This window comes from Chanos chanos, chromosome 10, assembly GCF_902362185.1.
Source record: "Chanos chanos chromosome 10, fChaCha1.1, whole genome shotgun sequence".
Lineage (NCBI taxonomy): Eukaryota > Metazoa > Chordata > Actinopteri > Gonorynchiformes > Chanidae > Chanos > Chanos chanos.
In genome coordinates this window covers 26,052,557-26,076,274 of record NC_044504.1, presented here as the reverse complement: position 1 = coordinate 26,076,274, position 23,718 = coordinate 26,052,557, and the positions used below count along the sequence as shown (strand labels likewise).

Below are 23,718 nucleotides of genomic sequence, written 5' to 3'. Positions count from 1 at the left end.
TCCTCCTTTCCCTGGACCGTTTCACTTGGTAACTTAGCGAGGCCCGAAAGTTGTTCGAACATCTGCAGTGCATTGACGTGAAGGTGTTGAGCGTGCTGCCCGGAATGTTAATTATTCAGTGGGGCCAGCCATTTGGCTTCATTAGCCGTAACATCACCGCACCTCTATAATAGATGAGCTGAGGAGGGACACCAAAATCTCTAGACATATGCTTAGTGTCACGATATGATAGAGGACAGTAAGTGTAACTCAATGAGAGGAAAAAAAAAACTGAAATCAATGCAGCCAACCTTATCTAACTTCAAAGAGTCAAGATGTTTTGACTGCGAGCTGGTGTGTGTGGGGGTTATTGTGTCTGCAAGGATATTACTGTTGTCAATAGAAGGGCTTTTTGCTGTGACAGCTTCCATGACAACTGAGTTGGAATAAAAACATATAACTCTCTTTAACTGTACTTTGGGGATTCTTGGAGTTCTGAAATGTTTTTTTTCTTTCCTTTTCTTTTTTCTTTTTTCTTTTTTTGAAGTATGAAAAGGACATACTCTTGTCAAATTGAAAAAAAAAAAAATCTGAAACACTTAACAGAACAAAAATGTCACTATCATGATAGGGGGTTAAGGTGTGAATGTCTAGCAAGCATGAACAAGACACCTCTCCCACATGACATGTGAGCACAGATGAAGATCAGCCCAAAAGCGAATGAAGAGACTACAGCGCAAGCAAGCCATAAATCCCAGCTCAACCCCGGCTGTCAAGCAGCCGACGCACCTCAGTGTCACATCAGCTTGGCCCTGCAGCGCTAACCTGTGTAACAGGGATGTAGAGCGGCTGGTCAGAGTTCAACAGGGTAAGCTTCCCGTGGGGCTGCAGCCGACCCTCCGGTTTGGCCTTGCTTGCCTCCTTGGCACCGCTTCTCTCTCCCTCCGCGGGCGCCTCTTTCAGCTCGTCTGTGTCACTCAAGCACTCAAAGAACTCGTCTTCGCTGTCGCTCCACGAATCCCATGACTTCCCCGGTGACACCTCCATCCCCCCCGCGGTCGCCGTTGACCCCGCGCTTTCTGGCCCCAGTCGCCCGTTCTCGCAGCCAGACACTTTTCTCTCCCTTACGCCCTCCGCGGTGGCGCTCTTTCTTCCGTCATCCCTCGCTCGCTTGCGTTCGATGCAGCAGTTCAACATCTGGAGGGCATGTAGAAAATGTTAATAACAAGATCTTTTATGAGCACAGCGCAAGATTCAGCAACAGAAAGGTACCCCGAAAACAAGCAACTAGGCAAAGCTCAGCATCTAAAATTAAAATCTCCTATAAGCAAAATGCAACATGCAAAAAAAAATAAATAAAAATAAAAAAATCAGAGTGAAATACAGACAAAAATGGATCAAATGCAGTTGTACAACCAAAGCTGATGCATATTTTTCAGCGAAAAACACTCATATAATGGTTCCACCAAGTCAGCAACACTCCCTTTCGACTGTGCTCCAGAGATGACCTAAAACTACTTTCCCTGAAATACAGAGACTCATCAGGATTTGGCTGACCTAAATCGAGAGGGTATGAATATGGATTGAGGCAAATGTCTGCTGCCACTAAAGGTCTCAAAAGCAAGGCTTCCTTACCTCTTCCAATTTAAAGAAAATTTCACTATGCATTCACTATCAATTTTACAAGAATTACTCCTTTAAATTTCTTGTCACGAGAAACTTTGCCCCTATTCTTTCTTAGGCAACATCTCTATCGCACATATGTCTCTTCATCTGCCCCTCCCAACTGTACACAGTACATATGGTGGCATTTGCTGATGGCGCAGACCTTACAGACAGAAACACAGAGAGGGGAAAAAAAAAAAAGAGGAGAGAGAGAGAGACGAGAAGAGAAAAAGAGAGGGAGAGTGAGTGAGAGAGAGAGAGATCTGCACTAGGGGCTCGGTTTATGCGACTTATTTTATGACCAGGTCCCGTCTGGGCGCCTCGTCTTATTGAGGTGATTGCAGATAAAGAGGCTCTCTTCGCCTTCGCTATCCAGACAGATATTACCTCTCTCTTCCTCTCCCTTCTTCCCTCCTCCCTCCCCCCTTTTTTTTCCTTCCCTCTCTCTGGACTGCTTTATTACAGTCTCATCTCTCCTGCAGGTGGGGCGTGGGCGAGTAAATAACAAAACAACTCCTTGTATCTCTGCCTTAAGACAAGCGCAACGGAGCGCCTAGCAAAAGGTCATCAACAACCTCTCTGAATATTTAAAAATAAAGGTATGGAGAAAAAAAAAGATGAGCTAATTAGGTATGCTGCACTGTTATAACATGTTCTAAAAACAGAAGAATCGTAAGCAGTCACCTGGAGTTTCTGGTGGAGGAGGCAGCATCTAAGATCCGGGGGTCCACCTGCCAAACTAAAGAAAGAGGAGAAAGGAAAAGTTTAATAAGGAACACGAAAATCAGAGGTTTTAATGCAGCTTTGTCAAAAAAAGAAAAGAATGGAGAACATCATGCAGGATTAATCAACAAACATCCATTAACATACAAGAATATTGAAATAACTCTGCTAAGTCAGGGCTGCACATAATCACAGTTACAAAATTCTGCAACATTATTCTCATTTACACACAATAATATAGCCAGGCTGGACTCCTTGAGGTTCCCTAGAGCAGGTGTGGCTGGGGTAGAGCATTGTTCATCTGTCTACCTCATAAATGACCAGGAGAGTCACAGCTCTCTCCCTACAGACTCTGGGTAAAGTCTGCTTCTTGGCCTAGCCAGACATTAGAGCACAGTGAGAATTGATTAGCCTGTTTGCCAAGATACCACCAGCTCCACACAGCCTAGCTTTAAGCGCGGTTATCTGCGTAAGCGATAAGGACGATTTCATCGGTTTCAGTTCAAGAGGGCGCCGTGTTGTGCGTCGAGCATTTAGTCCGAGCTAATGAGATAAGGAGGACAGAGTTGATAAGGGCAAAATACTTTGATTACCTTATGTAATATGTATACATAGCTTTTCAATTTTTTTTTTTTTTTTTTTTTTTTTAGTGTGTTAGATTTAATCTGTCACAACTGCATTATGTCTGAAGTTGAGATAAGCTTATATTTTTGAACAGCTCTGTTGTAATCATTACACAAATATAATTAAAGAATGCTTTGTTACCAAAGAGTCCATTTTGGGTACAATTAATTAACTAAATGTCACATAATGTTTTCCTTATTGATCTGTAACAGCAAAAATCAGAGACGGTGGGTGTTCGAAATCCACTTTTCTGTGTGGTTTCAGATGCAACAACTGACTCTAAAGCTATTAGTGCTAGTTAAAAGAAACAATGAAAAGCCCATATTCGCCTATCTAGGGAAACAGAATGCGGTAGCTCCGTTTTTGTCTACTACCCATAAAACTTCACAACCATACACCACAGTCCGCAGGGTATGCGAAAGTAACTTCTGTGTTTGCAACTACATATACACACTTATGATATTTATGTTGCATATCCTACTCTCAAACATTCATTATTTAGGGTTTAGGACTCTTTGGAGTCAGAGTTATATCAAACCAAGCTTGTCTCTTACCCATAAATGAGGTAGTTGTTCTCCCAACGATAACGCATTTCCAAGACAAACTCCTGCCACAGATGGGCCACAGCCCTCATCCCTCCATGATAGAAGTTGACCATGCAGATGCACAGGGCTAGGCGGTACGTCAAGCTGTCGGAAGGAGCTGATTTCAGCTGGTTATAGAGGTTCTGTGTGTGAGAGAGAACCAGAAACCCAGGAACGATGACACTTAATCATGACACAGAATTTGGTCCCATTATTTTATTAAATGGTAAACACACAGCATGCTACATTCTTAACTGCCAGTCTAAGTGGCAAACTGCTGGCATTGTAGCAAAGAGCAGAAATGAGACATACAGAACTGAGACCTTTGATGAAAAACCCTAAGCTTGTTTCAGAGTTGGTATCTATGGCTCTCCTGATCTTGTCCCTTTGGAATACGTAAGGAATATACAGATAGCGAGCTAATTTAATGCATCGAAGAATCAAAGACACTGTGCTGCTTCATAAAATCAAAGTTGATTGTATTTCCTAAATACTGCACAATATGCAGACAAAACATTTGTATTGTCATCCCAAATCATGTTGACTGGCTCCATGATTTCTTACTGGTTGCAAACCTAATGTTGTATCATCACTGCTTACATACCAGACAGACTGGCATAATGCACACACGCCGTGCGTAGTGTCTGGACTGCGTAATGTCTGCAATGATTATGCAAAAGGAAATGCTTCGGTGATAAATACTAGAGTGAAAGAGTGAGAAGAGAAGACAGACATACATAGTCCTCAGGATCTTTCTCCTGTTCAGTCTTTCCATCTGGGTTGGACTGTTGGGCTTTTGATTCATTGTTGTCTGATGGCTTATCCACAGCAGCATCTGGGAAGAGATACTGATAGCGCACACACGCATGCGCACACAAACAGACACAGACAAAGACAAAGACACACACACACACACACACAGTCAGTACCTCTCACATTAACAAACCCACACATTCAACTCTAAAATAGATTTTATACAAAAAACAATGAAACACTCCAATAGTTCAGTAAATGTCAGAGACAGGATGCAGCATTTCTTAGACTGTATAACGCACACACTGGCAAATACAGACAGCAGTGCAAGACACTGGCAACACTAATCCTCATCAACTACTTTTCATTTATACATAACAGTTAGCATCACGTTTTAATTTATGTTGTTTTCAGACACTGCTCCTAGTTATGTATCAATTGTTATCCAATGGGCTGTAACAACAGCCATAAATGTACAAATGACCATGGTCCCTTCCTCAGGATTGTAAAGAAATGTTTTATTCACCAGATGAGTCACCACTGTGTTCCCAGGTCAATGAGAATGATTCAGTGATCGATAAACAGAACATCAAACTCTTAGGCCAATTAAAACATCATTTGTTAGGTCAGCACTAAGGGCCTGAGCCTGTAATTCAGCCAGAACAAAATTCCATTTCTGATTTTAACAAGAAAAAAAAGACTTCCAAAAATGGACAGTGACTGCATGGCTTCCTTGCAGTAATGTAGCAGTCATTACGCTGTTCATGTTTCAATGGGAGCTGCAGGTGGGGAATGGCTTATTGGAGACAACGTGGGAGGTTTCTTTAAGAGTAGTCATGTAACACAGGTGTTCAGTCGCTTAAAAAAAAAATCAAAATGTGGTAACTCCAAATATTAAACACAACAACACGAACTAAATGGAATCCTGCCGACCTGAGAATGAGGCAAAACCATAGTGAATGTGTTTGTGATTGTGTTTACAGTTCTCCATACCATCCACTTGAGCAGATGATTGTGATTGTGTGTACGTGTCTGTCTGTGTGTGTGTGTGTGTGTGTGTGTGTGTGTGTGTGCGTTTGCCTGTGTATGTGGGTGTCTGTGCATGTGTGGGGGGGTGTGTGTGTGTGTGCGTGTTTCCTCTAACCAGAAGGATGGAGTTGAGAACGTCATTGCTGAGCGGGGACTCATCGACACGGCGGTGTCTGCGGATGCGTTTGCGAGCACTGTGCACCATGTTGGTCACAGACAGTTTAGGAATGGGCACGGCAGCAGGCTCCGTCAATTTAGAGAGAGCATGCGTGATGTCGCTGTTTTCTGCAGAAAAAAACAAAACACACACACACACACAAAAGCACAAACACACACACAAACACACACACACACACACACGCGCACACACACACGCACACACACACGCACACACACACAGAGGACTTGAGGCAGTGGTTCTCTGGATGACTGACAGATGGCAGTCAGAAAAACCATGAACTGGATGCCATGATGGTAAATCATTAAGTTTAAATTTCTGCGATGAAAATTTAAATATTGCCCATTTCTTTTGGACAAACTGTATCACCCAGTTTGATTCAACAGAAAAAAAAAAAAAAAAAATCAGAAACAGCAACATATCTGGAACAGACAGGTCTATGCCCAGACAGGCCAAGAGATAAGAACTTCTAAATCGTGTTTGTGGTTGTAGAATATCTAACACCCAAATATCTACTCTCGGTCAGGCACGGAGACAAACCTTTACCATCTTCCTCCACCGAATTCCTCCCCAGGATGTCCTCGGTGGACTCCTTCCGGCCACACAGCTTGAAAAACTCCATGAGAAAGTCCCCTGTCACAGGAAAAAACAGCCTTTATAGAAAAGTGTAGAAAGCACCAAGAGTACCAAACAATCTACAAAAAGGTCAGATTTCAACAGCACAACACTATTCAATTTTATTTCCTATGAAGATCCAATCCTGGATAAACCACTAACAGACATTTCGGTCTGAAAACACAAGCGATTTTGGGTGGAGGATTCTCACCCAGCAGGCACTGAGGGTTGTCTGCTTTCCGGACTCTGACAGACCACTGAGGAGCCTGAAGGGGATCCAAGTCTCTGAGAATGGAGAGAGAACATACGTGTGTAAAACACTGACTTCTCCATAAAGACCATGAGACTGACATTCAAAAACAGACTTCGTTTAACACAACTTCACAGGGCTGACGCTAAAATATCAATTCAGTGATACAGACTTTCAGTCTCACAAGACTCAGTATCCTATTAACAGGTTCAAAAGTACTTTCTTGATTCGACACAAAAAAAGAAAAAAAAAATCTTTTCGGGTAATGTAAATTATTAATCCCCCATACAATCAATGTGATATAAAGTTTAACAGTTGTTAAAATGTCAAAAAACACAAGAGATGAACTGGACTCCCTGGAGGTTTTAATAGATTTGAGGGGATGTTTAATATGGACAGCTTTGACATTCTCTCAAGCACCCTCCGTTATTCTCTCCTGCATCTAAAGGTGCACATATTTGTTCCCCTACAAAACAAAAAAAAAAAAAAACCCAAACAAACACCATTCCCATCACTTCAGAAGTGAGAGATTCATCGCTGGCTTTTGGCATACTGAATGCAAATGCAGGAAGGCACTAGTACCAACAACACAAACAGTGTTAATGCGATGCGATGGCTCACTGAGCAGGATTTTCATCACTAAACTAAAAAGCGTAAAATCATTCGCCACAAATTAATTTCAGCTTTAATGCAGTTGAGCCCTGGTGTCAAGGTAGCTCCCCCTCCCATTCCGAATCTCCCCCATTTCCTACACCCCCACCGCACACCTCCCCCCCCCCCCCCCCCCCCCCCCCCCCCCCCCGTGAGCTGTCTGATGCTGCGAGTAAAAAAAAAAAAAAAAGATTGTGGGTAACAAGTTCTCAAAGCAGGCGATGAGAAATGTGGCACTGAATTCATCGGGATGTTTTGATTTTTCTCACCTGATGCATATTTATGGATTACACACCTCTTCTCCTTCTCTGGTACAGATTACCTCATCTTGTCACATCCCGGTCCTTACAGACTCGTGTTGCTCACAACTTCATAGAACACAGATCTCTATCTCACTTTCCCCTCATATATTTAACCTGGACGAGACAACATGGTCGGTTTTTCACCAAATAAAAAGGGCCTTGTACTTACGAATAAACATCGTTGTCGACAACGATGCCCTCTGTCAGATGAGGCCAAGTTGTTGCTAGGTGCAGCTCACTGTGAGACAGAAGAAAACAGTCCATGACTAATTACCGTCTGTTCCGTAAAGACATCAAATTTGAACAGTACTGAGCCTTAGTTCATTTTCATTACACTACCTGAAGTCACAAATGGAAGAATAACAAAACTGAAAAATTAGTTGGTTCTCATAACTGCTTTGGTTCTGACAAACTCATTGATAACACTCCGACTTCATCTGACTCCCAACATTTAAAATTCTACTCTAAGAGTTATGGTGAATTCATCCCGCTCCCTGCTTCACTGAAACCTCCTCAAATTTACCAGCTAAAGGGGCACAAATTTAATAACCAATAGCAAAGCTATCTATAATGACAGCTAAAACCCATATGAAGAAAATGAATCGTTGTGGCCTTTGTTGGTTTTACCTGATTGGATCCTCACATGCTCCAAAAGGAAGTTTACCAAACTCTACACCTCCTACTTCTCCAGCAAGCAGAGCATCAAAGTCTGTGCCAAAAATATAAAGAGTAAATAAGGAGAATTAGAACGATAAAATATCACTTTCCCAATTTCAGAAAAGCTTACATTCAACACAGACATTTAAAGCTGCTTAATATCCCAAATTGCAAATGGACAAATGCAATTTGACAGTTAAAAGGGGGCTAAAACCCCCCATTTTTCCATTTCAGGAATGCCTTATGAAGGGATAAATATTCAGGCGGAACACAATCCACTGTGTCAACATAACCTTTGGAAACGCTCCCTTTCTCTGCACCACAGAGAAGTGAATCCATGGCAACAATGAAAAGCTTCAATCCATTCAACAACTTAGATCAAATCACTCCCATCTCAGTGTGATCCTACTGCTCGAGCTGACTTCAGTACAAGCACGGAGGGCTCCACGGCCACATCCATCACAAGCGCTGATAAATGAAGTATATTAATTTAATAGGTAAAGTGGTTCCACTGCTCCAAACCAAGTTTCAAAATGAACTTGAACCCTTAGCACATCAACAATGGATAACAAACTACAAACAGATTAACAGCATCCAATTAGCAGAAATTCTAGTACTAACTGGTGTATTACTGGTAACTCTGAGTGGCTTTAACTGTGAAAAGTATGCACTTTAGAGTTCAGCCAATAAGGACATTAATATCACCAGAGGACACACCCACACCTAACATGAAGAAAAAAAACAAAAACAAACAAACAAAAAACAAAACATGCTCGATACTGGAGGTTTTTCTTCACGTGTCTGCTTAGAAAAGTCTTAAAAGGCTCTCAGACATACCTTCACATTCACTCCCCTAACACCATTCAGGGATTCAAGGGTTTCTTTGCAACACTAAAAGCTAGCTGAAGAGCTGTGCACTTATCACAAACAGTAGGTGCAGCTCATTGAAAAATGACAAATCATTCAGGCTGGTGTTTGAGGGAAGACAGCTGTCAATTCCAGGCTCCAGAGCCACTCAACTTAGTATCTTTTCACCACTGTCACACCTTTTAGGTCTCACATACTGGGGGCAACACTCATGCCTTTGGGGCCAGATGTCACAGTCCAACATCAATGACAAGTCTCACCCATTACAAAACTCTAACACATCCCCTGCCTGCTTCCCACAAATATACCCTGGACATATATTAACCAAATATATTTGAATGTATAACTTGATTTGATTTGTTACTGTGGGGATAATAAATGAAAGCTGACATCTAATTGGCTGGGCCCTCCTGTTGCATTACTCCAATTAGCCAATGAGACACATTCATCGATCTGGCTGCTCCTGTAACTAGATACAACTATGCCACCTGAAGTCCTTCACTTAGTTCGCAAAAACATTGCAGAGAAAGTTCAGTGATGCAGAGTTGTACTGTATTAGGTGCTTTAGGACATACTACGACTTTCTCTTTGACTGTATGGACGCCATGAATGGCTAAGAGGGTAACCTGAAACATGTCAGCACCACTGATTTTGAGCACCAGCAGTTTTGGTGGCCATTTATATTAATTTTTGATAGAACTCATGCATTGCAGTTATCTGAATTTGAGGGGTATGTACTGTGCATTGGCATTTAAAAATGCTTTAAATATATTATATTAATGTATTCTGTTTGTTTTACAGAGTTACATTTTGGTAAGATGACTGTGAAAAAATGACTATTTCCTTTGAGAAGCTAAAGAAATTTGTCCAGAGAACAGTAACGCACCAGGAGGTTGTTGTGGCCAGGAGTACTGCTGCCAGTCCTGTAGGACATAGGTGAAACGAATGGCTACGTTAACGGGCGGCAATGGAGTCAGCGGACAGCCCTGCAGAAGGAGGGGGACAGAGTGGGATAGAGAGAGGTAGATAGATAGATAGGTAGATAGGCAGATAGATAGACAGATAGATAGATAGATAGATAGATAGATAGATAGATAGATAGATAGATAGATAGAGAGAGAGAGAAGGTGAGTATTCAGAAGTTCTTAAATCTTCTGATTTCAAAGCATACCTCTGTAAGTCACACTGAATCAAATAATAAGGAGTATTTTAGACAGCAGCCCAGCACAGTTAGACAATGGTAAACTATAGCCCTTTTACACATCATCTACAGCACAAAGCTATCCATGAAAACTCAGTACCAATGTCAGCAAGCATGCTGCCTGAAGGTACACTCACAATCTTGGACTTAAAAACGTCCAGCAAGCCAGAGAGGTGGTTGTACTGGCTGGGCACTTTGCGAAGGTGTACCATCTCAAAGTCGGTACGGACGCCAGGACCCTGACACTCGCCAGCATACATTCGACGCCATTTCTGTTGGATCTGCACGAACACGGGCACCTGGCTGTGAAATAAAAAAAAAAAACCACACACACACACGCATACACATATATACATCACTTCTATAATATCAAAGATATGCATTTTAAAACAGTGTTTTATCTGAGTTAATGACCACAACATCTGATAGCATTTTTCATCTCAGTTTGGACAAGGGAATGAATAGAGAAGATGTTGCTTTTGGAGAGCACTGGGGGGAGGAAAGGAAAAAAAAAACACTAGCGCCAGAGACAGTCTGCAATGATATCTCAGCCCAATACTCCCATCTGCTGGAAGAGCACAGCAAACAACTCCACATCCCCTGCATCCCTCATGCTCGATAAACAGGAGACAATCCACCAGGACAGAGGATCGGCTGTTATCTCTGACAACATGAAATACACTGCACGGTCTGAAACAAACCATGAGACAAGAGAGATAATGTTTCCTGATAAAACCACATAGCGATACCCATCAGGGCATTTATCTCAACGCTTGGCAGCACAATATCACCAAATGGACCATATTAACAAGAAGCGCACTGCCCACAGCCTACGTATAACAGAACGCCTTATGCTGGGCACTGTAATAGTAGAACATTCCTCTGTTTGAAATAAGATTCTGAAAGTGCATGTTGCCCTGGAGATATGCTTTGACCTCCCGCACAACGATGCCCTGAAAGACCTATTGAACCACCGCAATGTGCTGCCGGGGGCAACGCTTTCATCTCCCAATCTGTTTCCATGTGAAATGCCATAACCTATTGTAATGTTATGCCCAGGAAAGCAGCCTTCCCTCCCACACAGTGATTCTATTTTAAAGTGACAGTATGCCGTTGAATGCATCAAGGAGTGTATCACACTGACTGAAACCCTTCTCGCTTTTTTTTCTTTTTTCTTCTCCAGCACTTCTTTATATTGGGTTCCACATACTGGAAACTCAGAGATGAAACACTTCACTTTGGATAACTCAGGCAAGATATATTTTTAGGCTATTTAAAAAGGATTCGCAGAGTAAATTTAAGAAAACTCATAAAGTAAAAAAAAAGATGCGTATTTTCATTAAGTAATCCAAGCACTTTATCATTATGGCTCTGGTTCTATGCAAGCATAAAAGCAAGTATATACCTTTACAAATGGAAAGGTATAGAATGATCATCAGGGTAGTTACTGATGGAAATGTCTCAGTTGGACCACAGGGAAATTAACATATTTTATATATGCATAATTAGAATACAAAGAGACAGAGTCTCTTTTCTGAGACTCAGAAAAGAGATAGTAGTTTTAAATGGGTAATAACCCACAAAATTAAAGTAAAATTAAAACAAAATTAAAATAAAAATAAAAGCTAACTACTACCATCAGAAGCCTAAGGAAAAACCTCCTGCTTCATTTTTTAATGGATAAGCTCATCCCTTTGGGCATGAAGAAAAATACAGACAGGGAATTCTGGAAAATAACTCAACAAATTCCTGATCTGAATCACATTAGAGCACACAGGTTCAGGAACCAGGTTGTAAGACCTAGCAGCTCTGCCCCTGGCACAAACTCTCAACCCTGTGTCATTCTGGTTGTATTCAAAAACAGCAACCAACATCTACCCCACCCCTGTTCCAGGCTGAATCTCAGGGAAAAAAAATGCTCCAAGAAAGCTTTTATGTATTAAAGAGTAAATGTTTTACATCACATGTAATGTTCAGCCATTTTAACCTTCATACACTGAAACTGCTCTTGCGGTCACTCACACTATATAAGTATAGAATACAAGTCCAGTAAGATTTCAGAGGAGGCAATTGCAAATGATCCTCAAAAGTGCTGCTGATGTTAAAATGTACGAGTTTGTTTTGAGTACACACTGTGCCCTACAGCCATACGTTGCCATGGGAGACCGTCGCTTAGCAGGAGAACTCTCGAAGCGGAAAATTACAACCATTTTTTCTATGCACTGCAGTCATTTAACCCTTTTATTCTTTTGGACATCTTCCCCGATGATTGCTAAACACTTACGATTATGTCATGATAATACCACATTAATTCCATAGTTCACTTCCAGCGATCTGAAGCAAAGAATCAAAATTGTTCTCTCCCTTTCATTTTCGCTCCCGAAATGTTCACACATATGAGCTCAAAATCACTTTTCCCCATTTCAAAAGTGCAATAAGACATCTTCTCTTTACAATTACATTCCATCGCGAAGTTTGACTGAACTCCAGGTTGGCACATTCTGACAATAATGCCCCTGCTGCTGAGTTTCACAAAAAATTGTACTTTTGAGAAGAGAATCTGACCATTCATCAGACAAAGGCATTGTGAGCGACAAAAATGTTGACGTAGTCTTTTGTTTCAGACTCTGGTGGTTAGGCATCACCATATGTTACCGATGACAACTGTTTGCCTGTTTTGGACTGAGAACGTAAGCGTACACAGAGGGAGGCCCTTTTAGCAGGGCAAAGTAAAGAACTCAACTCCTAATTAATCCGTGCTGTTTTTATAGAAACAGCTAGAGGTCCTAATTTGCATATCTAAGAAACCGGAATGAGGTAACTCCATTTCGTCACCATTCACAAAACTTCAAAGACATAGAAGTGACACTTGGATTAAAACAGATTTTCAGCATATGTGCACATAGCTTCACTCAAACTGGCAATTTAGGGAATCACACCAGGATCTTATTTCACATGAGTGTTTGTTGCTGATTAAGACTCTTCCAACTCAATTTTACAAGCAATTACAATTTTAAGTCACCATGGGTGATGATTGCAAAGGGAGAAAGTTTCTTACCAGCCGGTGTTGGCAAGCGATATAGAGACAGAGCTGAGCAGGAGGTTGCATTTGGATTCACTGATGATGGCCTCACAATTGGTCCCTGGAGATATGACCACAAACTCATGCACGCCATACCTAAGAAAAAAGAAATATACACATATAATTAAAAACATGCAATTATATGAAAAAGATAAAGCAAGAAAACAAGGTCAGCACTTCAATGAAATCAGATGGTGTAATCAAATAATTGTTCTTTCTTTACTATTAGCAGTACAGTGGAGCAAGACTGACTCAGCCTTTTCGCTCTCATTAGTTGCTGTATGCTGATGAAGGCTTAGACCACAATGCCTGTGCTTGTGCTGTGCTACTAATAATGGAGAATAGAATTTGAATCTCTTCACTGATATGTGGACATTTTATCTTTTTTGAGATTATCTGTTTGGTTCAACATGTCCAGGAATCATAGACAACTATTACGTGTAAAGCTCTTTAGACTATGTAAAGCTGTGCGACCAATAGCCTGTCTATAACACTTCATGTGTCTAGATTGAGGCACCGATTCAAGCCATTTATACGAATTTTTTGTGAAAGGCGAATCTCTCCAAAGTAAACAAGTGCGAGATGGGTAAAGGGAATGGTCAAAGGTTTCTCAAAGCCTAAAATATGTTGGAACTATCTGACAGGTGTCTCAGACTTACTCATAAGGTTCTGAGGACTTTAAACCCATTTAAAACTCTGACAGGGGGATTTGTCTACAGGGAGGCCTTGCCACACAACTTTTATGTTACCATTTTTCACGCATCTTCTGTTGACAAACGACAACGGCTGCAAGACGGATGACTCCAAGTCGATGGCTGTCAGACACCATCAAGGAAAATCAAATAAAACTGCAGGGAGCCTTTTTTATTGCCTCCCTCTTCCTTTAAAAACAGCTAAGTCTTGTTCTATCCAAAATACACACATGCATCTCTAACCTGCCAAAACCCTTCTCTACTTCATCATCTTTCACAGTAGAAACTAGCTTTTGTCAGTTTGTACATTTGTTCTGTACATCACAGACATTTGTGCCTCGTGTCGTCGGACATCGATAACCTAAGTGCAGTTTCTCACAGGTCACCATCCTACCCTCACCTGCCCACTTAACCCATTTTTTCTCATTCTACTCCCAACTGCTACCTTCCACAGCCAAAAAGCGAATTACCCCGTAGCTGCACCATTTCTGACTGTAAGATGGTCCGGGTTTAATGCTACATTCACAAAAGATTAAAAAAAGATTAAAACGCTTACGATCAACTCTTCTCAAAGAAGAACCACAATCCAGTAACTCATTTCTCATATGCATACAAAATGCTCAGAGATTCTGCGGATAACCAATTATCTTCTTTTCTCCACAATTATCTCCTTGACACCAATTAATCTGATGCCCAAGCACAGTCACGTCTGAAACCACACGCCTCGCAATAAATAAAGAATTTCGTTCTGCAAAAGGGACTTTTCACTGTCATTACTACATCTAAGCCTGAAAACATTCCTCCTCAAAAAGAATCCACACATTGCAATTCAACTCTTTCCAGGAATCTGCAGGGCTTTTACATTGATCTCAGAGTTACCTTTGCCTACATATGAATAGTTTGCACTCACAATACATTACAGATCACTTCCAGTGCCTTCAATGTCTGTTAAGTGCATCAAATTTGTACATACAGTTAATTCCATCTGAAAAAGTCTGCAATACAATTGGCTTTGAGAGCCCTGGAAACTGCCCACTCTTCCTGGCTGCTAGGTTTGGTTGGTTTGCATTGGTACAAGACATAACCTATAGGCAGAATGATGTGGCTTTGCTTTTATTTCCCTGACTAAAGAGGCATACTGTTGTGTACTGTCATCACGGGTGTTGTCCTTGTCACATGAAGAACATGCAACTGAGGGATCAGAGGTTGCAGCGCTAGAATGATACACACCATCTGACAAGGCAGTGAGCTCTTGGTGGGAAGTCATTATTCATGCATAGCAGATCTTGCATGGCCAGTGGGAGGGCATCTGGGGAGAGATATTGGACAACACTAAGACATGAAAGCAACTGCACTGTACTTCAGACATACCACAGTGTGCTAACAAAAACAGAGCTATGCCAAAACCAGTGTACCTTCCTCCGGTTCCTCTTTCCCCTCGCTCTCCACAGTCTCTTGCTTAAGGTAGTGGTGTGTTATGGAAAACTTGAAATCTGCAAAGTTGATTTCCTTGGTCTTCTCTTCCCAGGTGCCAGTTGTGTATTCTCCCTGCATCAAAACAACCAAGGGCACATACATGTTCAATGACTAGCAGATCATTTCTATGCAAATTTGTGCTTGACTACACATAGAAAACACAGCTGACACATGCACCTTTTTCTTCTTTGGACACAGCAGTGACAGTGACACTGCATATTGTGCAAATGTCATAGGCAAAGACGTGCTGGCGAGAGGGATAGTCACAAGACATGTTGGACCAAGAGAGAAAGTTATCATCATTACCTTTTCCGGTGGTTTCGCAACTGCTCTGCCTATCAGTTTCCAGTCATTCAACACCTCCTCCACTCTAGATATAAACCTTTCAATAAAAGGAAATGACACCACATTCCAAGGACAAGCTTTCATAAACACATGATGCACACAGACTGATTAGGTCCCTGCATACATTAACAAAGATACTCACAGCTGCAAACATTATTTTACAAACAATGTTGTTTCAGATAGACCAAGCCTTCTCTATCTAGTAACCAGCTCTAACTGTAAATAGTTCTCAATTTATACTGGGTTTAACCATGTAAAAAGTGAAAGGTGCCATTCTGACAGGTACACAATACGTGCCAAACTTCAGAGGATGAAAAGAAGTCAGCATGCTGAATATTAGCCTAAAGAAATTTGGACAGTTACAAATACATAAAACCCTCTAGCTACTGTGTAAGGCTTTTAGAAGATTTTCTATAGTACCCTAAATTATTTTCCAAGAAATGTTCACTCTTCATGCAGATAATACTGTTCAAGAGGTAGAATCACATTTTTTCTACAGTGACAATGTGACAGACTCAACCAAATATTATGAACAAACTTCAGAATGAAGTAGTATGCTAGCAAGCACCCATGCTGGATTTGCCTACTAATCTTCACTCTGCTACTGAGATAATCCATCCTGAAGACTGAGAGCTGCAAGATACAGGTAACTTTTGGCAACCAGTAGCCTACTAGCTACTTAAACAGAATAGCTGACAAACATATCTATACCGTGCTTGAGCCAAAAACTGCAGATGCATTTGAGCTAAATACTGCAGATACAGTGTGTAAGAAATCTGGCTTTGTCATGATACTGCGACAAAGATTTGTCTCAGCAGAAAAAAAAAAGAATAGCAATAAGAAAAGAGGTAATTAAAAGAAGTCAAGCACTACGCCTGCCAACGTGCTGACGTGGATATACTCTGGGCTCTGTCACCCATGTATTGCTTTTTCCATGGACAGCTGCTGGCGTTGTTTTGAATTTTGGCAGAGGATAACATAACCAACACTCACAATAAAGATATGATACTACGCCCTGTGCCTTAAGACTTAGTCTTCTTACACCATTTCAATTGAGATGTCCATGTAGCTGTCGTTAACTGCACTGCAGTTTGAAATTGTCCACTAGGTAACGAAGACCAGTGTAATACACATACAGTTCGCTTCAAAAGAACAGGAGACAAATAAGCTGAGTTCTTAGAATCTGTTACATCTTCTCTTGAAAAGCGATCGTACAGTTAAGTAGGTACTCTATGCCAGCTAACAGCTATGTCCGCTAAGTTACCTCTCCCATTCGGATGCAGTAGTGAAGTCTGTGATCTCAAACACTTCCGACTCGGGCTAAAAGAGGAGGCAAAAATGGATACTTCAGTGATTCCAAACTTTAAAGACACGTTAACAATTTAATGATATAAACCACTTCGTGTGCCAATTGTGAGAACTTGCACTCACATCACTGTCAGCCGCCATCATGGACGCTTCTGTTTATTTTCTGTCGGTCCTCTCCTGTTGCATTGTGGGAATGATGTCAGCGCATGTTGTTACAGGATGGGGTCGTATCTGGAGTGTAGTTCCTTGTCAGAAAGAGAGTTCCTTAATGTACTTGTAGTGTTCGGGATTACCTCAGTCCCTAAATCAGCAAATAATTAATCTGTGCCCACACTTTTATCAAAATACATCTGAATTTCCATGCCCATTGCATCATTACCTGTTTAGTCCTGACAAGGTTTAAAACAAGAGATATATGATAGACACATTGTTGATAAAAAAAAAATACAGTCATAACTGAGAAAATAATTGTTCTTTGGGCATTTAAGTGGGTAAATTGTCAAATATCGTACAAATGAGCAGCTGCTTGCTGGCCATTCAGCGTCTCAGTTTCGCCAGGAGATGGCAGCACAATGAGGCAAAGTCGAGTTATACAACGAGTTATCAAACACTGAATTCTTCCTCAGTGTCTTCGAATCCTGCGTGCGCTCTTCAGCAGTTGGGTCTCTATGGGCATGAGTGAGTCGCAATATAACTTGATGTTTAACTGTTGTTGAAAGTGGGCTGAAAATTGAGAACTGTTTTCGCGTCTTTTTAAAAAGGTAGGATAATCAAGCATGAACAATCTCTAACCCTGAGTTCTCTAAATTAACATAATGAAGAGAGTGTGTTTCCAGTGGTTTAAATGTCGTCACAGAAACTGTGTAACAGAAAAGCTACATTTAACACGCTCATTTGCTAATGATTTGCAATATCCATGTAGGTCTGGAGCTGGAACTGGAACCATGAAGTCAATGGCTTACATTTCAACCTCCGTGAAAGCTGTTTGTCACTTTACTCCTAATTCCGTCGTTTCGATACGAAGTCTGGCACAACATCACACACATGCACTGTGCAGACAAGTATTTTCTAAAGCAAACTGTCTTTGTACCGTTCATATGAAACACCGTTGTGTAAACAGCGTGCGGAGTTTTCGGACAACATGTGAGAGAGGGGCAGTGGCTCTTCAGTTGGATAACACCTCTACGTCAGAGGAAAAGGACTATGATGACTTGATACATCAACTCGAGAAGTATCTTTTTCCAACGAAAGTAATAAAGGTATCATCTACGGACTCACAACGAAGTACAAGCGTCACAGCAGAAAACACTGAGATGAGATCATTGCAAAATACACTTAAAGTTGTCAACGAGAGCGAGATACTGCGCGAATTGGGCGCGCGCATGAGTCACGCCCCCACCAGTATTAGCATAGCCGGCTTTGCAACTGTTCTGGGACTTTGTGCGGATATTGGGATGCACCCTCAAAATCCAGTGCTCACTCAGTTAAAAGACTCGTGTATTGACAAACTTTCTGAAGAGCAAGTTGGAGTGTCACACCTCTGCCTGCTTGGTGAGGTGGCATGTAACTTGGAGGGAAACTCTGAGCTTTTAGATCGAGTTCTTAACTCTTTGTGGTGGAAAGTCAATAGAGACCTTACTGCAGTCGAAGCTTCCCAGATGTACATCTTTCTTGCCCATATTAGTGACCCCAGTCTGTGCCAAGACCTCCTAACGAAGCTAAACAGGCAAACAGAGACACTGGCTCTGAGGTTGCCTGCCAGCTCTGTATGTGACATCCTTCATGCTCTGGCGGTGCTGAGGCAGGGCAAAGCCTTTTCACTGATACTCAAACTGAACAGACGGGCATCCCATCTGCTGAAGCATTTCAGTGACACAGAACTTATCAAACTACTGAAAGCCCTCATTTACCTTGGACAGTGCGATGAGGCGCTATTTGCCTCCATGGAAAAACATCTACCCAAAAGGCTTCTCACTGCTGACCCAGAGCTGACAAGCAGTCTAATGGAATACTGTCTCTACACACGGTGTCGCTCTGAGCCCATTTTTGAGGCTGTGGCTGAAAGTTTTGTTCTGAATTCAGAAAGCTACAGCACCTCACAAATTGCCCGGCAGGTTGTCGCAATGGGGAGGCTGAATTACTTGCCAGGATGCGCTAGAGAGATGTTCAAGAAGTTGGAGAGTGTCCTGTCATCTCGATTTGCTCAGTTTCCGCCACGGGCTCTGGTGGACATCCTGCACTCCTGCATACATCTTGAGCGGTTTCCCCTCAACTTTATGGCTAAAGTCTTCAGTCCCTACTTTCTTCAGAGACTAGAAGGTTTTATGACTTTTCATTCATGCTTTTATGTTGGATTCCACACAGCTGTTGAGTTTTAGTGACTGTTTATATTAATAAGTAGGCACCAAACATTTTAAAAGAAAGTGTCATGTACTCTCCCCAAGACTAAAGTTTATCTGGTAGAAGTGAAGTGCTAATGTTATGATGCCTTTTGCATTAGTTTAGCCTACTTTAACCTCTCTGCCACTTGGTTCTGGATCATTATATGTTTCATACAGGCAAATTGAGTTACAGCTACCGCAGGGTCTCAGCTTACGCCAGACCCATGCAAGATTTTGTTTCCATCTTCTTTCAAATTTACTGCTCAGGGGGTCCCCAGCACCTTAGTTGACAAGAGGCTACAGTAGGAGGGTTGCCAGCCTTATTGTAGAGAAATGGTACACTGGTATTATAAGCTTATCAAATTAATCTGACAAGCTGAGCCTAAAGTTAACTACCTTTATGTTTTTTTTTCCCCTCAGTAACACAAGGGGAATGTCTGGATAAGAATGCCCTGGCTCAGCTTACCCAGCTAAACATGTCCACATTACTAGAATGCACATATTACCAGGTGAGTAATAGGTTTATTTGCATCAGTAAATTTAAGCTTCTATCAGCTAATTCTTATTTTTGTTAATAAGTAATGAATGTGTAACTGAGAGTGAAAAAGCTATTCTTGTATTTACCATGAGGGATTTCTTTTAAATTATGCTGTACAAGTCATTTGATATTATATTGCTGTACAATATGCCATTTTAAAAACCATGTGAATAACAGTATTTGTGAATTTTAAAACGGAATACAGACTTTTTGCCTTTCATTTCAGCCAGAGAGTACTCCACCCAAAGCTGATGATGTATTTTATGAATAGCTATCACATAATTGTTTCCTGGAAAAATCTCAGTTTAGTATCTCACCCCAACTACATATCCCTTGTCATTCTGGCAAGTGAAAATAGCCTCATATATTCAAGCAAAATGAAACATTTGTTATTAAATCTGTCTGATGGTAATGTCAATGTTGTGTTATGTACAACTGTCTAATCCTCTGAGGGTATCTAGAATAGTGTTTCTCCTTTTCAGTCCTTGTAACCCATTGGACAGCGGAGACTGTTTCCTCTCTACACCAGTGAATACACTGAATTTACGTATTAATTGTCAAGCCTGTGATTAGTTGAATCAGTTGTACTAGTGTAGTTCTATGTGACAAAAATGCTGTGCAGCGAATTTTCATAACTGGGACTGAAAAAGATTTGTTAAGAAGTTCAAGAGAATGTTACTGGAACAGATCTCTTCCATTTCTTAGGGTCCTAGGCTGCCCTACTACTACCATGTGAAGAAGTTTGCTTCAGGAGATCAGTTATTTGAGACTCCAATGGACAGCTACCTCTACAGGCAGATCAAAGGCCCACTGTGCAAACTACTTGGTGGAAAGGACAAATTCTCCACAAGAGCCTTCACACACAATGGATACACAATTGGTAAGAAAAAGTTAATGCAAAAGAACCATTGTGAGACAGCGTTGTTCAGTTTTTGGATGATGAAGAATATCGTGGCCAAAAATAAGAACCAACTGAACTACAAGACTCTGATGATATAATTACTTGTTTGATGTTCTTGTTAAAGGGAGTTACAATAATCTAACAGAAACCCTGGACAGGTTGCTAGTCCATCGCAGTAACAGAAATCAAAGTTGATCAAATTTATATTTCAACACTTAGCCCAGTAGTTTCCTGAGAATAAACATTGTTGCATTTTCAGGTTCTCTGCATTAAATTGGCCGCACAGTAGCACACAAAGCACTGACCAAGAATGCTTTACTAGCCTGTTAAAGATGAATAATTTATGAGGTGCTTAGATTGTGTTTGCTGTTTATCTTTCAGACGTTGAGATCAGTATGGATGAAAACGGCTATGTTTTGCCTCTTACACAATGGGACCAAACTCACAGAAGGTAGGAAAAACACTTTCATCATGAAACAAAGTTTTGGTGATAAATAGTAGCTTGAATAGAATGTCCTCAGATAACTCATTGTCAAAAACCCTAGATCTACAATAATACAAGTAAACATGCAAATCTTTTGGTCTCCTTGTTCAGCAGACATGTTGTAATAGTGTAATTATTCATCCACTTCAACCAAGCACTTCAACCATGTTAAACATATTGGTAAAGTCAATGTCAGCCTTAGCAGTACAGAACAGTAACCATGTTTTGTAAATACATAATGCCTGGCCATGTCACATAAGAGCAACTCAACTGAACCTGTTACAAAAGATCCTATTACATACAGAAACATAACACTCACTGATTATGTAATGCAGCACTACAGGGACTGTTACATGTGTGAAGGTCAGACTGTAGTTATCATGTGTGTTGCCCTGCAGAACTGCCCTATGTTTAGATGGCCAGGACCGCTTCTGTACCAATACAAACCACCTCCTAGGGAAAGAGGCCACTAAGAGGAGACACCTGCATAGACTAGGCTATGACGTTGTACAGGTATGAGAAGCATGCCATTTCAGATTGCTTGAAAGCGTAAAAGAGTATTCTTCCATATTTTTATTGTTATCACAACTCTGTCAAAACAAACATAATTGTGAGGGACTCTGCAGATGTAATTTGATTCAAATGTTTTGTTAGCATAAATGATTGAGATGAAGTGTCATTGAAAGCTGTTTTATTATATCTTGAACAATGTTCTGTCTTAGGGTGAATTGCCTTTTTTATGCCATTGAACATGTAACATTAAAATTCAGATGAAGTTCAACTGAACCGTTTGATTACAATTGAAGTTATATCTCTGAACAATTAAAGGTCCAACTGACTCAACTGCAGTCAATAGACCTCATGAGGAAATGTTGTACCTGTGTTTAAGCAATCCCTTTTTCAGTTATTCATAAATATCATTTTGAAATTCAACTTTTAATATTTTTTTCAGATACCTTATTATGAGTTTGAGAAGCTGGAAACTGCTGAAGAACGTATGAAATATCTCCAGAAGAAAATATTTCCTACTATATTTAGGTTTTATCGTTGATTACTTGTATGAGGCCACCATTGGCTAAAATGTTGTCTTTGAGAGAATGATGAAGGAGAGTAAAAAGAAACTTCTGCCACCGGTCCGTCCGGAAAATGCCAGGCAGGCTGACCAGTGGTGAAAGAGAGTAACTTGGTTGTAGTACATTACCTTTATTTTCACAGACTTTACATGAGCAAAGCTGTGGATTGACTTTTTTTGTCCTTAACTGCACTTTATTAAAACACTGACAATATTTATTGCAGCTGAGGTACTTACTGTGATTGACAACAATGTAATATTGTGTTTTGGCATTGTACTAGGCACAAAACTATGAAAGGTACTGTATTGTACAGGTGAAATTCATCTGAAAACTTTTACACTTGAAACATGATCATAAAATATTACACAGAATCCAAAGTCCTTGACAAGATAAGCTCATGTGACATGAAAATATATTTTCTGAGAGCTTAGCTCGTCTCTGTTGTGCATATTTTGAAATTATAATAAAGACAAAATCTGATTTATTGATTATTTTAGTGCTTGTTGACTCATATGTGTGTGTGTGTATTTCAGGTCAACCCTTCATCAAAGTCTGGGGTGTTTCCATAGTATTCTCATTCTCATTAAATACGAATTTGACACTGAGAAAATTGGAATTTTCTTCTTACTGCAGAAATCTTTAAAAGTTACTCACAGTGTGTGCAATCCTAAACTAGTCTCTCAAGACATTTAACTATCCATTGCTCTCTAAGACTTGAAGTCACAGAAGAGACCATTCAGTTTATTTTTTGCCTAACATTTGCACTAATGCATGTTTGAGCAATTGTCCTACTTTAATCTGTCAGGGGGAAAAAATCTGAAAATAGAGCTAAATGTTGCAAGATCTTGCGGCAAGTTTCCATGAAAGTGTTTTGTTAATATATTTTCTAAGGTCAATCAAATAGCAAAGCCTTATTTGAAAGATTTTTGACAGTCAACTCCTGAGGCTCTTTAAGTACACCCCTCACTTTTCACTTTAATCTTGGGAACGAAAAAGAGATCAGCATTCATTCTCATTGTTAGCCTGCCTTGCTCATTATCTCCTAGGCAACAGCTTGTAAACTCAGTTCCAGTCTTCAGAGCATGGCGTTCACAGGGAACAAATGAGCACACATGGAATACTGTTCAGTTAATAATAAAGGGAGATTCATTTTTGCAACAGCTATAAATGTACAAGATAGGTTTCCCAAATTTAGGGGAAATGGTGGAATTCTTCTCAGTAACACACTGCAGAAGCAGAGCAACTAGAAACGGCCTTGGTGAGTACAGCTGTGTTGCATTCAGTTTGTTCAGTGATATGTCCTACTGTTTAATATATGTAACACTTAAAGGTGCAAATAGTGCTTAAATCACTAAAGCCC

The 23,718-nt window shown here is 40.7% G+C and overlaps 2 protein-coding genes across 4 annotated transcripts in view; one reads left to right on the top strand and one right to left on the bottom strand.

Moving 5' to 3' along the window:
* Positions 1 to 17,146, bottom strand: part of rab3gap1 (RAB3 GTPase activating protein subunit 1) — a 30,387-nt gene extending 13,241 nt beyond the window's left edge. For 2 of the 3 annotated variants that reach the window (XM_030786746.1, XM_030786744.1), the window contains exons 1-17: positions 17,105 to 17,146; positions 16,938 to 16,993; positions 15,635 to 15,710; positions 15,268 to 15,400; positions 15,083 to 15,161; positions 13,137 to 13,256; positions 10,216 to 10,381; positions 9,764 to 9,863; positions 7,981 to 8,062; positions 7,523 to 7,591; positions 6,362 to 6,435; positions 6,076 to 6,168; positions 5,473 to 5,642; positions 4,313 to 4,423; positions 3,546 to 3,718; positions 2,329 to 2,383; positions 805 to 1,176 (exon numbers count right to left, since the gene is read on the bottom strand). In XM_030786746.1, the coding sequence (XP_030642606.1) occupies positions 805 to 1,176; positions 2,329 to 2,383; positions 3,546 to 3,718; positions 4,313 to 4,423; positions 5,473 to 5,642; positions 6,076 to 6,168; positions 6,362 to 6,435; positions 7,523 to 7,591; positions 7,981 to 8,062; positions 9,764 to 9,863; positions 10,216 to 10,381; positions 13,137 to 13,256; positions 15,083 to 15,161; positions 15,268 to 15,400; positions 15,635 to 15,710; positions 16,938 to 16,993; positions 17,105 to 17,125 (1,950 nt within the window). In that variant the 5' untranslated portion in view covers positions 17,126 to 17,146. The remainder of the gene's footprint in view (positions 1 to 804; positions 1,177 to 2,328; positions 2,384 to 3,545; positions 3,719 to 4,312; positions 4,424 to 5,472; positions 5,643 to 6,075; positions 6,169 to 6,361; positions 6,436 to 7,522; positions 7,592 to 7,980; positions 8,063 to 9,763; positions 9,864 to 10,215; positions 10,382 to 13,136; positions 13,257 to 15,082; positions 15,162 to 15,267; positions 15,401 to 15,634; positions 15,711 to 16,937; positions 16,994 to 17,104) is intronic. The other variant, XM_030786745.1, reaches the window with a different exon arrangement.
* Positions 17,147 to 18,363: 1,217 nt separating this feature from the next.
* Positions 18,364 to 22,336, top strand: LOC115823483 (FAST kinase domain-containing protein 3, mitochondrial-like). Its single transcript, XM_030787535.1, has 6 exons — positions 18,364 to 19,300; positions 19,783 to 19,871; positions 20,606 to 20,780; positions 21,183 to 21,252; positions 21,684 to 21,798; positions 22,238 to 22,336. The coding sequence occupies exons 1-6, from the start codon at positions 18,364 to 18,366 to the stop codon at positions 22,334 to 22,336; spliced, it is 1,485 nt and encodes a 494-aa protein (XP_030643395.1).
* The last annotated feature ends 1,382 nt before the right edge of the window (positions 22,337 to 23,718 follow it).